The sequence below is a fragment of the Acipenser ruthenus genome, chromosome 8 (assembly GCF_902713425.1).
Source record: "Acipenser ruthenus chromosome 8, fAciRut3.2 maternal haplotype, whole genome shotgun sequence".
In the NCBI taxonomy this organism is placed as follows: Eukaryota; Metazoa; Chordata; class Actinopteri; order Acipenseriformes; family Acipenseridae; genus Acipenser; species Acipenser ruthenus.
This window is the reverse complement of record NC_081196.1, coordinates 7,652,898-7,672,506: the sequence shown is the minus strand read 5'-3', so window position 1 is coordinate 7,672,506 and position 19,609 is coordinate 7,652,898. Positions and strand designations below refer to the sequence as shown.

Sequence of the window (19,609 nt, the reverse complement as noted above, 5' to 3'; positions counted from 1 at the left end):
CATTTCTTGTGAAATCAATGTTGTTAAAATTCAGAGCACAACTGCCTTTTATTCTTTTACGCCTCTGGGATGACCCTTTAGAACATAAGAAAGTTTACAAACGAGAGGAGGCCGTTCGGCTCATCATGCTTGTTTGGTTTTTAGTAGCTTATTGGTCCCAGAATCTCATCAAGCAGCTTCTTGAAGGATCCCAGGGTGTCAGCTTCAGCAACATTACAGGGGAGTTGCAACAAACAAGCTTTTTTACAGTCATTAATCACCCGCTCTGAATGCAGAATACCACCTAACCTAACCAGAATACCCACCTAACCTGCTTCATAATGCTGAATACATCATTGCAATAGTTGCTGGATTGGTTTTGATTCTTTTGATGCAGAACCTATTAACATCCATTACTATAATCTGAAATGCAAGGGTAGTTCATTTCGCGGGAGTTCGACCTTTACACATCAGTGTATTATTCAGCATTACATAACCCACAATATGGTTGTAGTATAATAAGGTATCATAAGCAAAAGTGAAAGAAATCCAAGAAAATTAAAAAAGAGCACTACTTGACACATTAGCATGCATTGAATCTATGTTACTTACATAACAGTATGTCAACTGTGCATCCTTGTGAGATTTTCAAAGTGTAGGCTTTAATGCACTTGGATGTTATATGTTATCAATGTTATTTGCTATTTAGTCTGAGGGGTATCCACTGGCACCACAAGAAACATCACTGTGTACCTTATCGACAGAGGTCCAGAATACAGTACAATACTGGGACAATATTCCTGGACTGATCTTGATATAAATGTGAGACTAACTTGCAGAGTGCTTTTATATCAGGCTTGAGAACATACAGAAGATAATAACCAAACATTGTGCCAAAAATAATGCAACACAAGTGTCAAAATAAAACAGATTAATAAATAACAGCCGGGTGGAAGAAGAGCTTGCTTACCTTTCCATTTGGACTTGCTTTCTTAAAGACTCTGAAAGAGAAAGAAAAAGGAAAATATACTTAATAGTTTACTTTTGGAAAACACACAGAACCCGTGGCTAATGTGGCTTGATGGTTTTAGTGTTTGCTCTCATACACATGTTGCAAATAGGACTAATTAGCTTTCTGAAATTATTAGTTATGTACAAGGTTATTTGTAATGTTGCAAAAAGGTTTAAAATACAAATATTGATTGTACAGTAGAATTGAACCACTGAATAGAAATTTTGAAAAGCTTCAGCATCTGAAAGCACACCGCCAGTGAGGTTCAGGTACCAGAGTGAAATCTTTGGGGATGGTGATTACTCATGAACTGACATTGACTGAATGCTTCATCATACTCCATTTGAGATTCCACAACCACAGCTATCTTTGTTTCACCTCCTTCAGGTTTTGTGTTACGATTAGACCTTCTGTTTGGTTTTTATAAATGTCGTTTTTCTGTGCTTATTTTCGAGTTTTATGTAAATCATTTTTTTCGGTGCTTTTGCTTTTTATATACTATGAAATGATTGTTTTCGGTTAAGGTCTTTTCACATCAAGCGCGTCACGTCAAAGCATCAGTGTCAGGCGTATGACGCCGTCAAGTTGTTTTCATACCAAAGGAGTCAATCAGTCTGAAGCCCTGTCACTAAACTCTACATTTCCCTTACAGAATTATATTTTTATGTATTTCCACACTAAGCGCGTAATATAAATACTACCTCATGAAAACTAAATAATAAAGTTGTGTCTTTTGCAGAAAAAATTGGGAATATTTAGTGTACATACATTTGGTTAGCCTCCAGATTTTGCTAGTTGCGGTAGTTCCTGTTTTCCTGTGTTTGTCAATAATAGCCCACACAGTGCTTTTCGGTAAACCAAGTCTTCTGCTATTTTTTTACTGGTAGTTTCTCTTTTTGTTTAGTTCTGTTGTTTAGTTTAGTTAAGTGCAGCAAACAGTAATTTGTCAGCCAATGCTGTCTCAGTTAGGAGTTACATCACTGTTAATTCTAGGTCACAGCAATATGTTGTTGAAGTGACCCACATTGAAATAGCTGCTAGCTTTCACATGATAGTAAAGTGGCAGAACATGGAGAAAACTGCCAGCTCATCAGTAACAGAGGAAACAGAAATCTCAATGCACATTTTATAACAAACATTTGGAGTATTTAAGTGTGGTACTACTTTGTTTAGCTAAAAGTTTGGTTTTGCAAAAAGCACACTGATAATGTTACAAAACTAAGAGGAACTAGCTTATGATAGGTGATCTAGTGCTATTTTCCCCCATCTAAAAATTGTTCAAACTGGACAATGAAGTAGGCCCCCAATTTCAAAGCAGGACAACATCTTGTATATATACGCAGAAGACTTATACTAGAAAACTGGTACTTTTGCTATGGCTCTCAGGAAAATAATGCAGATGATATATTTTAGGATTACATTTTGAACTACAATGCATTGCCCTTTACTAACATTTACATTTACATTTACAGTGCTGCTTGTATGTTGTGACTGTGGCAAAGGTTTTAAATGGAAATTTCAATTTGACTGTTCTGCATCCTCAAACTCCAGTATTATGCATTGTCAGCTGGACATATCACTTGTATATTTAACATTTTATCACAGATATTAGCAAACAAAATATCCAACCTATCTGCTTGCTAGTTGGTACACTGTGGCCCTCTATCACTTCTTCATCGAGATACTGCAATTGATTTCCTATGCACTGTTTATATGTCTTATTACGACTAAAAGCTCAGTTGATTAATTCAATTTTACTTAAAAGGGACTCTGAAATGTGAGGTGCCTGTTCGATACATGCCTACCACTCTAGTTAAGACAACATGAGGTACTGATAGTTCTGTTTTTGCGTTAAATCTACACTAAAGGGTTATGTTTTCAGAAAGGTCCCCTAGTTCTTTTCAATTTGAAGTTTGAATGACTGTGACATTGTTTCATTGTTACATGCCTGCCTTTTGGCTCCCCTAAGACTTCTTTGGAAAAATGATCTATTCAATGGACCTTGTGATAAAGAGAGAAAGAATTGATGCTGTAAACCTCCTTCCAGATCAGAAAGAGTGCCGTGTAAGGTTGGTAGTACACTTCTCCGTAGATGGGTCGACTCGACAGTGGGTGGAAACAGGAAGTCGGCGCTCTTGGAGGAAGGACGCAGCTGTGCATACTTGAAATGATTCCCATGCGATCAACTGAGGGCCAGGCAGCGATTGGTTACACCAGGGCGCCGGGCTGATTGCAGGGAGGAGTTAGATAGTACAAACGGGACACAGCTACGCGAGTACACCCCTTACGCTGAATGACTTACTAAGCAGCCAAAGCCTGCATTTTGTTTTTGTTGTGTTCACAGCAGCAGAGGAGGGCTGCGGAGACCAGAGCTGTAGCCACTGAGAACAGCGAATACCCGGAAGCACTGTACCACTGCACAGCACTGAGAGCTACCTGATCCTCACAAACAAGCACACCGAGAGCACAGTTTTGTGCACAGCGGAATTGTGGTCATCGGAGTGTTTTATTTTGATTTGTTTATTTTTGTTTAGGACTGAAACCCGCCGTGTTTTTGCTTGCCCTATACCATTGCTGGTATAAGGGCGACCTGCTTTATTTTTGAGAGTTTATTTTTGCGTTTGTGAAAATGTAATAAAACACGGACAGTTTTGGGAGCGAAACCTGAGTCTGGACATTGTATTATTGCACCCCTTGGCACATCCTTGTCACAGACCTCCAAAATTCTATTGTAGAGTCACTCTCTGGTTCTAAAATCAAGGGGACAAATAACAAGAGAGACATTAATTTGATTGTAATTTGAGATCCTCTTTAGCACACAATCCATTTCATACTGTATACGCAGAGTGAAAACCTTAATAGATGTAGCTATAATAACCTTAAATAAGTGTATTGGAAACTTTGGCAAAAACACATGTAACATAACTAAAATGGAAACAATATAATTGTAACTGTTAGGGTTAAAAGGCAGTAATAGCTACTGCTGTAAATTTCACCATTGGCGTCATTAGAGCTGGCCCTAGGGAGACAGGTATTTAAATCAACTGTATGCAATGAAATGCCTTTTTGTATCTAGCTGTCTGGTTCACAGCAAGAACCACCATATTCAGGGAAAGTGATGAAGATGTTGTTTCAGTTATGTCCCGTCCCGTCCCCCCCCCAGAGGCAATACAATAACTATTAGCAAATAAAATACAGTATTCCATTCAGCCCTGAAAACATCCAGCTGCAGAGAAATTAAATTAACACAGTTAAAATACTAAAGTAACATAAATCATCCAGTTTGCTGATAACAGACATGGTGCTTCCAGCTTAAAAGTAAAGGATGAAAACACCCAGCAGTTGGGAAATTATCAAAAGAAAACAACGGCCATAGATTCGTACTCTGGAAGCATTCACACTTTGAATAGCATCTGCCCTACAGAAAATGTGATTTCATTTTACGGCTGAAGCACTTTTACAATCTGATAGTCACTTCAAGGATAGTATTTTATCCAACGTTAAGGTTTGGGGTACAGTTGTGCTTGGGAGTTGGTTTATGTATAGATTCACTTGGTGTGCAGAACAGAGATGCTGCTTCCCCAAGAAATAACTATTACTCAGAGACCTCTGCTGGCCTATTCAATTCACAGCACATCCATTCATTATGAAGTGACTTTTGTGCAGGTCATGTTTATATATTTAATGGAAATGTTCAGGTACATTAAGCCTTGGCGAAATAAATACTGAATTCTTGTCTGAGCCAGCTCTCAGGTACTGTAGTATTACTATAATAAAATAAACATGTATTCCAATCAAAGGATTTTATTTTAGGGAGCTTGTCAACTATCTACCCAGAATGGTCCTGTATATAATGAATACCAGGTTACACCCTTGGACATCACTATGGTACATGTAGAGTTAAGAGAAACAAAAAAAAAAGCAGAAACATTTGTATTACCTTGGTGGTGACGTCAGACCAGGAAATAGACGCAGTACTGCAAGTGAAGCGCAGTGGTCAAAACAAACAAACCAAACTACAAAACAAACACTGAAACAAACAAGAATCGTGCTGGTCCAAATCCAGCTGCTCCAAATCCAGCACGAGTATTAGAATTGTTTATAGTATATAGAATTGTTTATCTTTCTTTTTAACTCACGTCTATCTTGTTTTTACGCCCTGAACAGTCAACCTAGACTGAGAGGTTCTTGCCTCTTTTGTGCAGTTGTGCCTGAGCTTGATTGCTTGTTAATCATTCAATCGGGCTCAGGTACATTCTACACGTGATTTGGCAGGGAAGGCAATTAACCCTTCCCTGCCGACCTAAAACACCCATGCACAGATACATTTAAATCAAATACAACAATAGACAAAACAAACACAAAATGAGCACAGGGGCCGGGTGTACCCCCATATTCAGACAAATGTGCATGGTTCTGCATATGCCAGAACTGCCAACTGAGATATATCTGACAACTTTCTATATTTCACTGTGGTAAAAAAAAAAAGTCCCTAGTCTTATCATGGAGAGATAGACTATCAAATCATGTTTGCTAACAGAACTAGATGAGCACCATTTAAATGACATACAATACCAACGGCACTTACGGATTTATTTTTTTATTACTTTATGTGGCAGGGCAGGGCCCTGCCTGAAAATAATATTGTTTTGTGGTGTTTTGGTGGTGGTTGGCAGGGATGGGGTTAATTTCCTATCCCTGCTAAAATACATGTGAGAATGTGGCTGGAGCTAACTGAATAATTTATGATAATTAGGCTCCAGCCACATGGTATAAAAAAGGGAGAAAATATCCTCTGTTTGGTGGAGGGAGTTGGTGAGTGTACAGTTTGTTATTGTGTGTCTAGTTGGGGTTTTTGGTTTCATAAAGTTCAGTGAAGGCTCTGCCCAGCCTGAACAGTTTTGTTTGTGTTTAAACCTTTGTTTTGGCCCATGTGCCTTTTTGTTTGCACGTTGTGTTATTTTATTTATTAAAGTGTGCAGCCGTGCTTTAACTGCAGCTTCCTTGTTTCTGAGTCTCTGTCCCTGCCGATACCTTCTGGGCCCGCAACGCTACCCTGTCACACTTTAATTTTTGGCATTCCATTTGGCAAGAGGGGAAAAATATCATGCTGCTTCCTACATTTACTGCACTGTTAAAGACTGGATTTGTATTAAGCCCATAGATTTTTCAGATATATGCTGTGAACAAATATATTTAATTTCAACCAATTGGTAAATTAGACACACTGTTAGCCCCAATGTGTGGAATAATAAGGTAAAACAATCCTACAGGGATTTTAGGCAAACACCCAAACAATCTCTTCCCTTCACAGCTAAGCAAAAGGGATAGCGACTGATACCATCATCTCAAACAACACCTGTCATAGCCAAACACACAAATGTAGCTCAGCATTTACTGCAGATTGATGCTTCATCCAGAGCAAAATGCCCTGGATCAGAACGTACCCAACTTAAATCACAATTTTATCCCAAACCTGTAACTTAATCCTAACCTTAAAGTCACTATCAGATTGCTATTCAGTCCCACAGCAGGACAATTGGAATAATATTCTCTATACAACAGATGTTATTAAATGTATGGTTGTTCCCAGAGCATTTCGGACCAGATGAATCATATACACATTTTGCCATTCCCACCCAACAAACTGCACTCATCTGCATATCATCCAGAGGACCTCCTACACTAAACATCTTTGTAGGTCCACTGATCTTTTTAATGCAATGCAAGCTCTTAACCTCAATCAGTGAGAAATGTGTCTGTCAGTGAGTTACACACTCAGAGAATAGCAGGGCATTTGCTTTGAGCCTGGACCATAAAGCTTTTAACACTAGTACAGAGGTTATGTGAAAGAATACGCATCCTGCCTCAGTAGACGTCAACCACTGTAGACCTCTGCCTGAATAAAGCATTTAAAACACCACCTACAGTAATAACTTCAGTTCCCCATCTGTTAAGCTTTAACGCTGTCATCAATTACACTGTATCCATTTGTAAGCACCCATTACATTTCCTTACAGACTATATAAACATAGGTGGCAGGAGCTAATAGTTTCACTTGGCTTAGTTTTATTATTAGTATTATTATTATTTATTTCTTAGCAGACGCCCTTATCCAGGGCGACTTGCAATTGTTACAAGATATCACATTATACAAATATCACATTATTTTTACATACAATTACCCATTTATACAGTTGGGTTTTTACTGGAGCAATCTAGGTAAAGTACCTTGCTCAAGGGTACAACAGCAGTGTCCCCCAACTGGGGATTGAACCCACAACCCTCCGGTCAAGAGTCCAGAGCCCTATCCACTACTCCACACTGCAGTTTTAGAACTAGGAAAGAGAATCCAATTAGGTGTGATTTTAAAATTCTAGTGAAGTTACTTATTAAGACTACATCTCAGCATGAATAACTGACACTTGACATTTGTGACACATATGGTCAGGCAATAATTACCACTGATAACCATGATTCTGAAATAATATCAAAAGTCATTTTGTATTATTCACTATTTTTATCCGAAACCTTGACTACCGTAATCATAACTGTTTCCATGAAACTGATTAAATTACAGACAGGTACGAAAGGTTTCCAAATGTTGTGCCAGCATCAAGCAGATATAAAATGGTATAATAAATTATATTATACATAGCGCTAGCACCCACAGTTCAATAAATATAACTTGTATACTCTTTGTTGGTCGTTGAACTTGTAGACATAAACAAATGCAACTTTTAATTGTATTTTTATTAAGTTACCTTAAAATAAAACACTTTAGTATATACATTAATATAGTATATAATTAACAACAGGTATTATTATTATTTATTTCTTAGCAGATGCCCTTATCCAGGGCAACTTTCAATTGTTACAAGATATCACATTATTTTTACATATAATTACATTATTTTTACATACAATTAACCATTTATACAGTTGGGTTTTTACTGGAGCAATCTAGGTAAAGTACCTTGCTCAAGGGTACAGCAGCAGTGTCCCCCACCTAGGATTGAACCCACAACCCTCCGGTCAAGAGTCCAGAGCCCTAATCACTACTCCACACTGATGCCCTAGGTATATAAAGGACAGGCAATTACTTACACCCAAACACCATAATTAATGAAATCGTTTCCAAGAAGCAGGTAATCCCTCTGTTACAATTCAATATGCTGTCCAGCCTGAGAAATCTTGTCTGTTTTTTTCCCCAGTGGTATCTGACTTGTTCAGAAGCCTGCTGCTTGTCCAGGATGCTACTCAGTCTGTTAATTAAGTGACTGTTCTAGAAAATTAATTAGTACACACCTCTACAACAACAACAACAACATAGTCAGATAATTTGAGCAAGAACTTGTTGATCCTGGCTGATATATATAAAACGACCCTAAAGGCTTCCATTGACAGTATGTGGCACAATAGCCTGTCACGAGGAACAGATTTGGTTGATGCTAGGGGGTGGTAATTACTTAGTAAAATAACTTACTGCTTTAATTTTTAAAAGCATAATCTGATGTCCCTTTGTATTTCAACTTGAATGAATGCTCTGTTTTTTCTTGGTTAGTTCTGTTTTAAGTAATGTTGTTTACGTTTTTAGTTCATCAGAGATAAGTTACCATATCCAAGCAAACATGACTGTATTTGATTGGCAGTAGGTTCACAAAACTGCACAGTCAAATAGGCGTGTTTTACTGTGCTCAAACAGAAACAGAGAGAAACCTGTTTAATTAAATCAGATTTACATCCGAGCCTCAATTATTATATATTTTTTTATGTGACTACCTGACCTAAACCTCAGGAAGCAGCAACATGCTCATAGTTTTAATCTCTTAACATGACGATAAAAGTTGACACGTGTCATTACATTTAGTGAATACATAAAAGCAATGCATAAAAGCAAGAGCTGCCATCGGATGGCTTGGTATTATCGACATGGACATAAAAAAAGAGCTTTTAATAAGGGGGTATATTCTCATTTTTGTACATCCCAAGGGACAAGCAGAAACAGACGACATAGAAACACGAATTGGAATCAATCCACTGCAGGTGTCTGCTAAAGCTCCAGGAAGAAGCTTTCATTGAATTGAGCTGAAAGAATACAACCTTTTAGCAACTTTAAAAGTCCAAACTGAACAGGGCATCACGATTAATTAAATTAAATTAAATTGAACCATATGAGGTCTCCAAAAGGCATGTCCTTCATTAAAAAGCAGTTCAAACCAATGCTACACTGTTACCGACTAATATATGTTGTGTTCCTGACAAAAGTATTTTCCTGAGTATAAAGTGCAAGGAGCTTAAAGGGTCCCTGTCTCATTTTGTCCGCTTCTCTGTCTCATGTTCAGAGCTGATAAGGAATATGTGAATCACCCTGCACATGGGTCTATAGTGTGTTTTGTATTTTGTTTTCATTTTCTTGTGTTTATTGTTATTAGTTTAATTGGTTAAAAAGAGAGCCAGATGTCCTGAGACATGCTGCCTGCTGTGTTTGATAACGGGGAATGGCAGCTGGGTTTGGCAGGCTGCAAATTCCTAACAAGCAGATGGGCACATCCCGGCGGAGCATCTCGCTATAAAAGGGAGCTACTGACACACCTCCAGGCTGTTGAGCCAGGGCAGGACAGCCCACACTACCCAGACAACAAAGCTTCTACATTTACAGTGAGTAAACTATAACAAACAAATCACGGACCACCGCATGCGGAACCGTGGTCGTGATTTTTCTTTCTAGTGTTAGGGATTAGTTTAGGGGATTTTTAAATCCTGTTTAAGTGTACCAAGGTGTGTCAGCGGAGGTTCCTTCAGTGGCACCTCCTTTTTAGTGGGAGCAGCGCTACACCGTTTGTTGGTAGGCTTTTATTTCTAGCTGTTTCCCACTGTGTTTTATTTTGCATTTTAGTTTTTTTCTTCACTTACACTTGGATGGTGTATACTCGCCCGTGCTCTGTACATCATTGTTGGTACAGCCATACGTTTTGTTTCCCTTTTTTTTTGTAAATAAATCCGGGAGCGCCAGTGATGTGTTTCAACATCAACCCTCCGCTCTCTCTCAATGGCTCGCAGCAAATTCTCACAACCCTATTACACAACCCAACAGCCAAAAACAGTTGAACACAAAGAGTACACAGGCAAAAATGACACTGCAGAGGAAATGCAATCGTACTTTTTTTATCACTAAAATAATAATTTAGCCATGCTATCAAAGTCACAACAGCTCATATTTTCAGCTAATTAATTATTACTGAATTAAAATAATAATAAAAATAATTAAATTTCATCAGCCTAGCTGACCATTAACCATATTCATCTAACCTCAAAAGAGTTTGAAGATCAAAGTTCTCCCAGTGCTACTGTCAGGAAGTAAACAAAGGGGTACATTAGACTTTCAATAAGGCAGCATATGCAGATGTTAACTCCATTAGCAACGGTTGGCATAGCAACTGCAGATGGCCTCTGCTGTTTAACACTAACACATTAATTAGAACTGTATCTCTGATATACAAATGCCTCTGAATACTAGAGACTTCCAACTGGAAATCTTTTTATATGCAGAGCTATAGCTACATCACCAATGTCCAAGAGTTTCAAGAAAAGAGACACCTGCTAGAACTTAGGTGCCAGGTTTACTGAGCAGCTGCTTCCTCTGGGCTGAAGTTCAGCTTGGATGACAGCCAGTGGGGTCATTATTTATGCAACAGAATCTGTTAAATCAGGAGTCTTTGAAAGACAGACTGACCAAGACACAGAACCTTTAGTTTTAATTTGCTAATTACATTTCTGGGGGGTGTCCAATGCCAAAAGGCTCAAATTAGTTGAAAATTAATCAGTTACTGCAGCATAGCAAGAGAGGAAAATTGCTGGTTTCCCTTCTCTAACAGAAAAATGCATTGTAAATGATTTTAAATGTTTCACTTCAAAATTAGGCAGCTCATCTTTATTGTATAGATTCACATCTTCCTAGAATTCAATTCCTGGCTGTGGTGGATCTTCAGACAGCCTCTAGTGCTTTAATAGCACTAAAAGGCCCAGCATTAGGGGTAGGCGACATAGGCGGGTGCAAAAAGGAAAGTGTGTAATAGTGTCCTGCGATAGTGATATATAGCTAAAGTCTACTCAATCAATAAACCCTCATTGGCATTTTGTGTTATTACAGTTTGGATACAGTGTTGAAATAATTAAAGTGCTCATATTTTCGTGTTCACTGTGCAAAGTGAAGAAGTCATTGCTATGAATTCAAGGAAGGGCAACTGGCGACGGGGGGAGGGGGTGGGTGCATCCGGCCCGCCACAAATTTCATCATGGTTAGTCCATAACCATAACGGAGGAACAGATCATTGGGGCCACTTCCCCTAAAGACCCTCCGTCACGCCCTCTTTTGGTGGCGCAGCCAATCACGTCTCCTACAATCCATGACTGACACACCGCCTACAGCATTAAGGCGCTGACTTCTGGTATTGTGGCCCCGCCCCCTTCCTGGATGGCCGGCTTCCGACTGACCCTGGAATGAACTGCCGAACCATCCATTACGGGGCACTCTGCTCCGGTTAAACAGCGCCCTCACAGGTCGGGAGGGAGATTGTTGATTAGGATTCATTTGCTCTCTGTCACAGACACATATATAGATGTTTTTATAAACAAATCCTTAAACTGTGACTAACTTCTTAATGTAACTTTACTCTTAATTGTATTACTATGTTTATTTCTACTACTTCTTCATTCGTTATGATTGAGGGTTAAAGGTAATAAAAGAAGTCTGCAAAAACCACAAAGCTCATCATTCAAGTCTGTATTCATTTATTAAGAATGTGATATTTGTCATTAGAAATGAGGCATTCATTCCTTTAGTTTACAATATGAGAAGATAAAAACAAGCTCCTCATCCTGCTAAAGCTAAATGACATATTACTTCTATTGGAGAAGAAATTATAAAGAAAACCTTGAATTTTCCATGAATTAAGCTTTTGTGAGATGTTCCAGAAAATTGTATAGAGTACATTCAATCCTCTGCTTATGTCAGCTTCCTTATAAGTGTGATGTTTGGTAGGCCAGACATAAATGCATGCTTTGAAAATGTGGTAAAGTGCTTAGGAAGAAAAGCTGATAAGAAAAATGAATGTTCAAAACCCACACATTTGATAAGAGTGACCTGTTTCTGCATCCCAGCAAGTGACAACAATCAGAAACGGATTGGAGACGCTTACAAAATAATACTGACAAACAAATAACTTCCACAGACTTGTATTCCATATTTATGGCTATGTAACCTAACATTGTATTTGTCTTTTTAATTCCTTCTCCGCAATTGAGAAAGTGGAGTCTTCCTTCTTCTCATTCCTGTTACTTTTTCAATTGAATCTCCCATTTCTGAATCCAATATGCAGTAGACGCATTGCTTCTGACATACTAATTCTTGAGCATCATAAGTAGAAAAAAAAAACTATTGTCTGTGACCCATGGCATGTTCCATTAAAGTGTGTTTTGGAAATAAAAGCAAACTGGAGCATCAGCAATCACACATTAATTACAAATGTAATGATGGATGGTGAAACAGGCAAATATGCCAGCCTTTTCTGATGCCATGGGTAACTGATTCTGCAGACATGGGAAAGTTGCTTCATATTGAAAATCTTTAGACATTGTTAAGTGTTCTCCAGGCTGCCTGTTTCACCTCAATGTTGGTCTCAAACTGATCCCCCAAGAATCCAAGATAATAGTGGCTTAATCAGCTTCCAACATATGGATAGTGCTTAAATAATTATTTTCTAAGTTTAACACCTCAGTCTGATTTAATGCATTTACCTGTGCTGCTGCTGTCTAAGATATGCACTTGAATCTTATATCAACACCACAGAGACCTTTAGTTTTCCTTTCTCACAGAAAACCGTAATCAATGCAGTGGCAGGTGTACAATGGCAATGGGACAGTTCTGTACTAAGGTGGAATCGTAGCAAAAGTGTAACTACAAAAATTGTCATTGTTTATCCAGGTGTATTCTTCCTGTAAAGTTACTTAAGCTGACAGTAGTTCATGAAAACACACAACATGTTTCATCAGTGGATTGCTGCTTCAACTCACCGTTTGCTTTCCATGTATGCCAAACACATTAGCATCCCCCCAGAAAAAAGATGACATGCTAACTGCCAAACGATATTATAGTTTACACAACAAAAACAAGCCTGATATCACAATACCAGTCTACCATTACAAATAACTCATAGATATCTGCATAATACACAGCGTATAAACTAGGGGTGGGCAACGACATGAAGATTGTATATCAATGTCATGCACGTATTTCGATGTCGATATCGATAATATTGAAGTCTTCCAAAACTCAGAAAAATATAATAATACAATTGCAATATGAAACATATATACTGTATATATTGTAAGCCTCCACTCACGGTCGTTCGTTGCTCCTTTAAAAATGACCAAAACTGGTGGTTTAAAGCGCTGATGCTCTATGTTTAATAAACAAAAAAAAAAACTAAATGAAAGAAAACACCTAGCTCTGTTTTGGAGTGCTGACTACACACGTCAGGAAACTTTAATGAGCCGGACAGCTAAGCTGTTTACCGGCTAAAAACACACAGTTTTACAAATTGAGCAGACCTTCAAATCGGGCTCCTTCACACAGCAGCAACCCTGAAGGGACTGGCTGCTTTCCTTAAATACCCCTTAAATACCCTACACCTGGCTCGAGAAATGTTAACAGTAGAATCACCACCTCTGAGGTACAAAAAACCAGGACATCTGAACAGAAGGGCTGTTGTTAAAAGTTTAAACTCTCTAGAAATCCTATAGTCCTCCAATAGGTAACACTGATAATACCAGTATTACTGTTATAGTACTGACAGCCAATTAATATTGTGCATCTACTGCAGTAATATTATCTTGATGTATGTAACTTGTGCTCAATTTACGGGACTGGCATTGCGGTGTTGCTGTAAAAGTAGATCTCATTTATAATATCCAAAGTTCACATTTTAAAAAGACATTAATAATAGTGTAAGGAATCACACAGGCAATTAGTTTGGTACCATGTGGCGAGACCCACATAATGTAGAAAAATAAATGTTCCACCTGCTGTTTTTTATTTGAACAACAGTATGCCTGGCCAGGCAAAACACGTTCTGAATGGAAGAAAATATATAGATATATATCAAATTATACTGTTTAATATGTTTTTTGTGTGTTAAGTTTGTTTTTAGATGTGTATCCCTTTAAAAAATAAACAAATAAGGATCAGAGAAAAAAGCTTACCTGGCTAGATAGACTAACGAAAGATACGCACAACCAAAAGTTCTGTATGTTGTATACATAGGACCCTTTGTTTTCATTTTTATTTTTTTATTTTGAGGAGCGCTCAGAATACCATAATAAATCACATATTAATATTTTGAGCTAATAGTTTTTTTTTTTGTTTTTTTTTAATCGAAACACCATTAATATGTGTTAGTTGTGTAATAGGTCGTACTTAATGCAATAACGTTTAGCAGTGTGACTGGGTGGAGATATCTAAGGGATCATATCAAATATATTTTTTATATCAAATTGGATTATTACTTGTACTGTGATTCTTGAAATGTGTTTTTGTTTACGACTGTAAGTCGCCCTGGATAAGGGCGTCTGCTAAGAAATAAATAATAATAATATTTAACACCTGCCTTATCTGACTTGTTTAGCAAACCAGAAAAATACATAGTAACATTTTCTTTAGCTGGTAAAGCAGCTACCTCCACTGGTATTCATACTTCATACTTTGGTGGGGATAAAACTGAAGTTTTGCCAATCATAAAGTGACCAGACAGTGCTTTAATTTAAACGTATGCAGTCGCTCTTATAGATATTAAGGACAGTACACATAGTGACCTCTTTGAATTACTTATTGACCTATGAAATGTGTTTTTTTTTTTTTTTAGTTGGATAATTGTAGCTATTGTTCCCCGAGTTTTACTGTGTGGTGTTACTGCCCCTCTTCTTAATCCCCTGCAAGCACCTCTGGAAATTACTATCTGTCATTCTGATACTAAATGTTTCCTTCTCTCTGCAACATGTCAACAACGCTCTCATCTCAATCTGCTATTACCTGCCCAGTGGGACTCTTGAAAGAGCTGTTGAGTGATTCCTAAGGTCAAACTAAAGCTAAGATTTTCAGGGTAGCCTGTATTCTAGATATACTGGGAGTCCAGCGCTTACAGACAATAATGCCTTTGCAGGGTTACTTGGTATGTTTATTGCAGTGCCTAAAAAGTTAGCAAACAGCTTTTATCTCATTTTCAGAAATCATTATTGTGGTTTCCTGTATGCTACATATTTGATGGTGATTGTTTTTTGCATATTTGCATCCAAAAATAATTACACTGTTCAGAGAACACTTCCATTTAGCTACATGGCGCTCACCAGATAAGGTTGATGGTCATTGAGTAATTTATTCTCCAGTTTAGACACTATGGACCTCATTTAGAAAGCAGCGGTAATTTGTCCAGAATTGTGATAGGACAATTGAGATGACTGCGCATGGTATTTCCCAAAGTGTCACGCCCTATTTACTAATTAATTAGAAGCAAAAATACCTGTAAACATTGGTCAGAGTGAAGCTGCACAGCTTTTATAGCTGTCTGCGCCTGAAGTATGAACCAACCCTAAGACGGCACAGAGAAATCCTATAGATCAAGAATCCAGTCGCTTATTTAACAGTCACAAACCTGCGTTGCAGGTGAATGTATTCGACCGTGCAGTTATTTATTTATTTAATTAATGGAAAACCTGGACTTATTGGTCACGCGTCTCTGGCAATTCCCAAGCCGGCTACAGTTAGGTGTCCCTGCATTTCGATGATCCATCCTCTAGCTACCGCAGTATATTCACAAATGACCATTACGATGTCGGGAACCAACGAAGTACAAGAAGCCTGATAACATGCAAACTCAAGCTGTGTAACAAATTTGCTATGCGTATTATTAACTTTAAATCATAATTCATATTTTTTTCAATGTGTAAAGCATGCACTACACAGTGTATCTGGAGCACTGGCTATATGTATACGTGTACATGAAATTCTCTTTTATTGACAAAAAGGTGTTCCCTGAAGACAGAATGAGTGTGGCAGGAATATGTGGTCATTTTAACAAACCCTAGTTTGTATAATCATTAAGCTACATGAAAATGTGTTTCATTGCCTCCGCTCTCTCAAAAATAAGCCTATTGCAGTGTCCAAAAGTCACAAAACTGCAATCAATGATTTACAGTTTAAGTTCATTGAAAAACTAAGCCCAGATTTTAAATCTCTATTCCACCACCACCACGAGCTCTGGTGATGCAATTAGCACTTGTTATGAAATCCAGCTTGGTCTCATGGGGAATAAAAGCAGCTGATATTGCTATCCTCACAGTACATTAAGAACCCATTGATACTACAGTACATCCAGTAATACTTGTCTAGATATGCCATTTGCATCCATTCTCATATCAAGCAGTGAAATATTGCCATGTCAACTATTAAAAGCCTCCAGATCTCAGAAAATGCTGTGTGCTAAGCAGCTGGTAAATATAACTGTGTGCCCATCAACCCACTAGCCTTTTACTGTTACTTTCTAGTAACTAAATACAACACAACTGTACACAATACCAAATCCAATAATCAATATTAACATCCATTACTCAGAGATTCAAATAAGTGGTTTGCAGTTCAGATCCAAATTAAAAATTGTAGAATTAATATAGTTTCTTGGGCACAAATGCGGGCCACAAATTAAAGAAAAAAAAAGATAAATACTAATTTGAGAAGTGCACAATTATTCTTGCATTAGAATCCCTGCTAATGTTTAACATTTTAAAGAGGAATTCATTTATTATAGTTACATTTTTACAACATTGCATCTGCCTTTAAAATACCGGTACAAATGCACGTTTTAAGTGTGTTAGCCTACTAATCAATAATGTCAGGTTAAATGCTTTTTAAAAGTCAATGTGTCTGACATACATATCTCCTGAGTTATCTCCTTGACTGCAGTGGTGAAGATGAAGTACACTGAGCAAGGAGAGAGGACACAATTCTAAGTTGCACTGAATGTGATCATTACGCAAGGAAAAATAAAATACTGTATGTTCATTAAAATAATTAATTGAAATAATCATTAAAATAGAGGTGTGCCAATTACTAGTTTTGTCCGAGTATCCATTACAGATATAGTAATTATAGCAAACAACCAACTAACCTGTAGAAAACACAATGAGCATAATCCTAGACATTAATTGTAAAAGAAAATGGGCAGTGATGACTGTTAATGTAGACTCTCAGGATAGACAGCCCCAGTGCAGTGGTACTGGCTGACAGTATCATTCACTGACTGAGGGAACAGGAATCAGGAAATTATATCTATACCTTCAAGGTTCAGATATCCTTTAGTCGGCAAACAGAACAGATTTTTATGCCATTTAACTGAAAGCCTGCTCTGCAGATGAGGTAGCATTTTGTGTATCAGCAATTAAGATGGATGGTGAGTTTTGTCTCTGCCCACAAACATATATCTTTTAAGAAGTCTCTAGATTTGGCACCATCATTGGGAGGGATGGCAGGGTTAAACAAGTTAATTCTTTACTTCATTTGCATGTGAGCGAGAACTATTCCCATATATTAGCACATTATAGAAGCTTTATAGAAACTGCTTAAAGACCTGAATTAAAATCCAAATCACAGTAAAATGCATACTGAACAGAGCCATACAAACGTCCACACCGGTGAATCTCTAACACGCTAAAATAAAGGGCATTTTACCTAGCTATGGTACAGCCATTGCGCTGATATAACAAACTAATAGCTCATACAACAGCAAAGCTCTCCTTATCTTTGACCTAGTGTGGCTCTTCTCTTATCCTGCAGAGGGAATAGAAAGTTCAGTCTGTCTTCTGTATTTTCAGCTACATTTAAAACTGTCTGCATTTGTATCTAAAGGTGTTTTTTTTTTTTTTTTTACTGATTTGTGATCCTACACATTGGGGGAGGATCAAAAACATAACAATACTAAACAAGGCATTTTCAGGATGGTACGGATTATGATCAGCAATAAAGAGGGTCCAGTCCCAGTTGATTCAGATTAGCAATAATCTACTGTAATACAATTCTACTATAAGATGCTAAACATTGCAGAGGTTAGTAATACAATGCTGGCAAGATAGACTATGCAGGTGATTCTAAATCAGTTCATCATTACATATTACAACTTCCCACTCTCATACACAATTATTTCTTAGAGTTTGCTGCCAAGACAGGCCATCATTGACACCAACATGAATCACTGTACTATCTGTGTAGATTCGAAGTCCCTGCATGTATTAGGCAAATCATTTATGAAGGCTGTCTTAATTAATATTCATTCCTATTGAGCCATGTTGTTCCTTTCTTCAAAGACAAATGCTCCAGGAACACCCATGCTTCCAGGAGTCTCTACACATAATCCCAATCCTAACCTTAAATCACAGTTTTATCCTAATACAAACCTTGTGTCAGATTTCACAATTCATACTCATTATCTCAGCAGAGTTACAAATAAAAGAAGAGCATCTGGAACTCATTTTAATCCATCTGATTTTGCTTTCTGTTTCCTTTAACTCTAACCTAATTTTGATGGAAAACTTTCCAAAACCCAATAGAAAATGAAGAGATCAGATGTGACAAGTAAGCATTTTAGCAGTATACTTTCTCCTATTCACCTGTCTAATAATTCTATTATACTAAATGTCGTTTATAATTACCAACACTAAGGGAAATGAAATTTTAATGACGTTGTAAAGAGAGAAATGCCTGAGAAATGATAAATTAACCCTTTGCAGACTGTAAATTCTACACCAACTGACATAACTTGACGTTTGGGCTTCTATCAGAGCAAATATCCACCGAAAGTACACAGCATTATATCTTTCTTAAAAGCTGAGGGTCTGAAAATTAAGAAAATAATGTTTTCATGCTATGATGAAATATACCCTATGATTAACTAGTTTTAATTTAAAAAAATAATAATAATAATAATTTGAGAAAGCTGTAAAATGTGTGACACTGCACAATCTGGAAACTCATTTCTGGAAACCGCCATCCTAAAATCAATTTAAATCCGACTGTGCAGGCCGGCACACCAGCATAAAAAACAAATCAAAAACAAGATGTTGCGTATATCTCACGCGTCCCATCTGCGCCATTCTGAATTGTGCAGTTATTGAACAGCAAATTATATGTCTAAATGTCCATACAAAGAGCTATCTTTTGAAAGAAAAAACGCACTTATCCAAATAGATGAAAGTTGACACCAAAACGGCTAAGTGAAAAATTTTAAATCGTTTTCAAACTTTTTCAGACATTCTCCAAAGAAAAGATGTCTACTTCTTAAAGCACCATGGAGAAACCCTGAACGCCAGTTACAGTACGAGCACGTGAAGGTCTTTCTGTGGGAATGGTTTAAACAGGCTTGTGCTGATAAAAGGTAAATGTTTTGATTAGGCATTGTTGTGTTTACTATACTGTGTATGTACAGATGATTTACAGACGATCCTATTAGGTGAGCAGATACCCATATTGTTGTGCGTTCTCTAATTAATGCCTGTGTGAATTCATGGCATACA

General features: G+C 37.5%; 1 protein-coding gene across 4 annotated transcripts in view; it reads right to left on the bottom strand.

The window, feature by feature from the left end:
- Positions 1–19,609, bottom strand: part of LOC117972795 (beta-arrestin-1) — a 58,628-nt gene that overhangs the window by 24,261 nt on the left and 14,758 nt on the right. For all 4 annotated transcript variants that reach the window (XM_059028351.1, XM_059028353.1, XM_059028352.1 and 1 more), the window contains exon 2: positions 950–980. In XM_059028351.1, the coding sequence (XP_058884334.1) occupies positions 950–980 (31 nt within the window). The remainder of the gene's footprint in view (positions 1–949; positions 981–19,609) is intronic.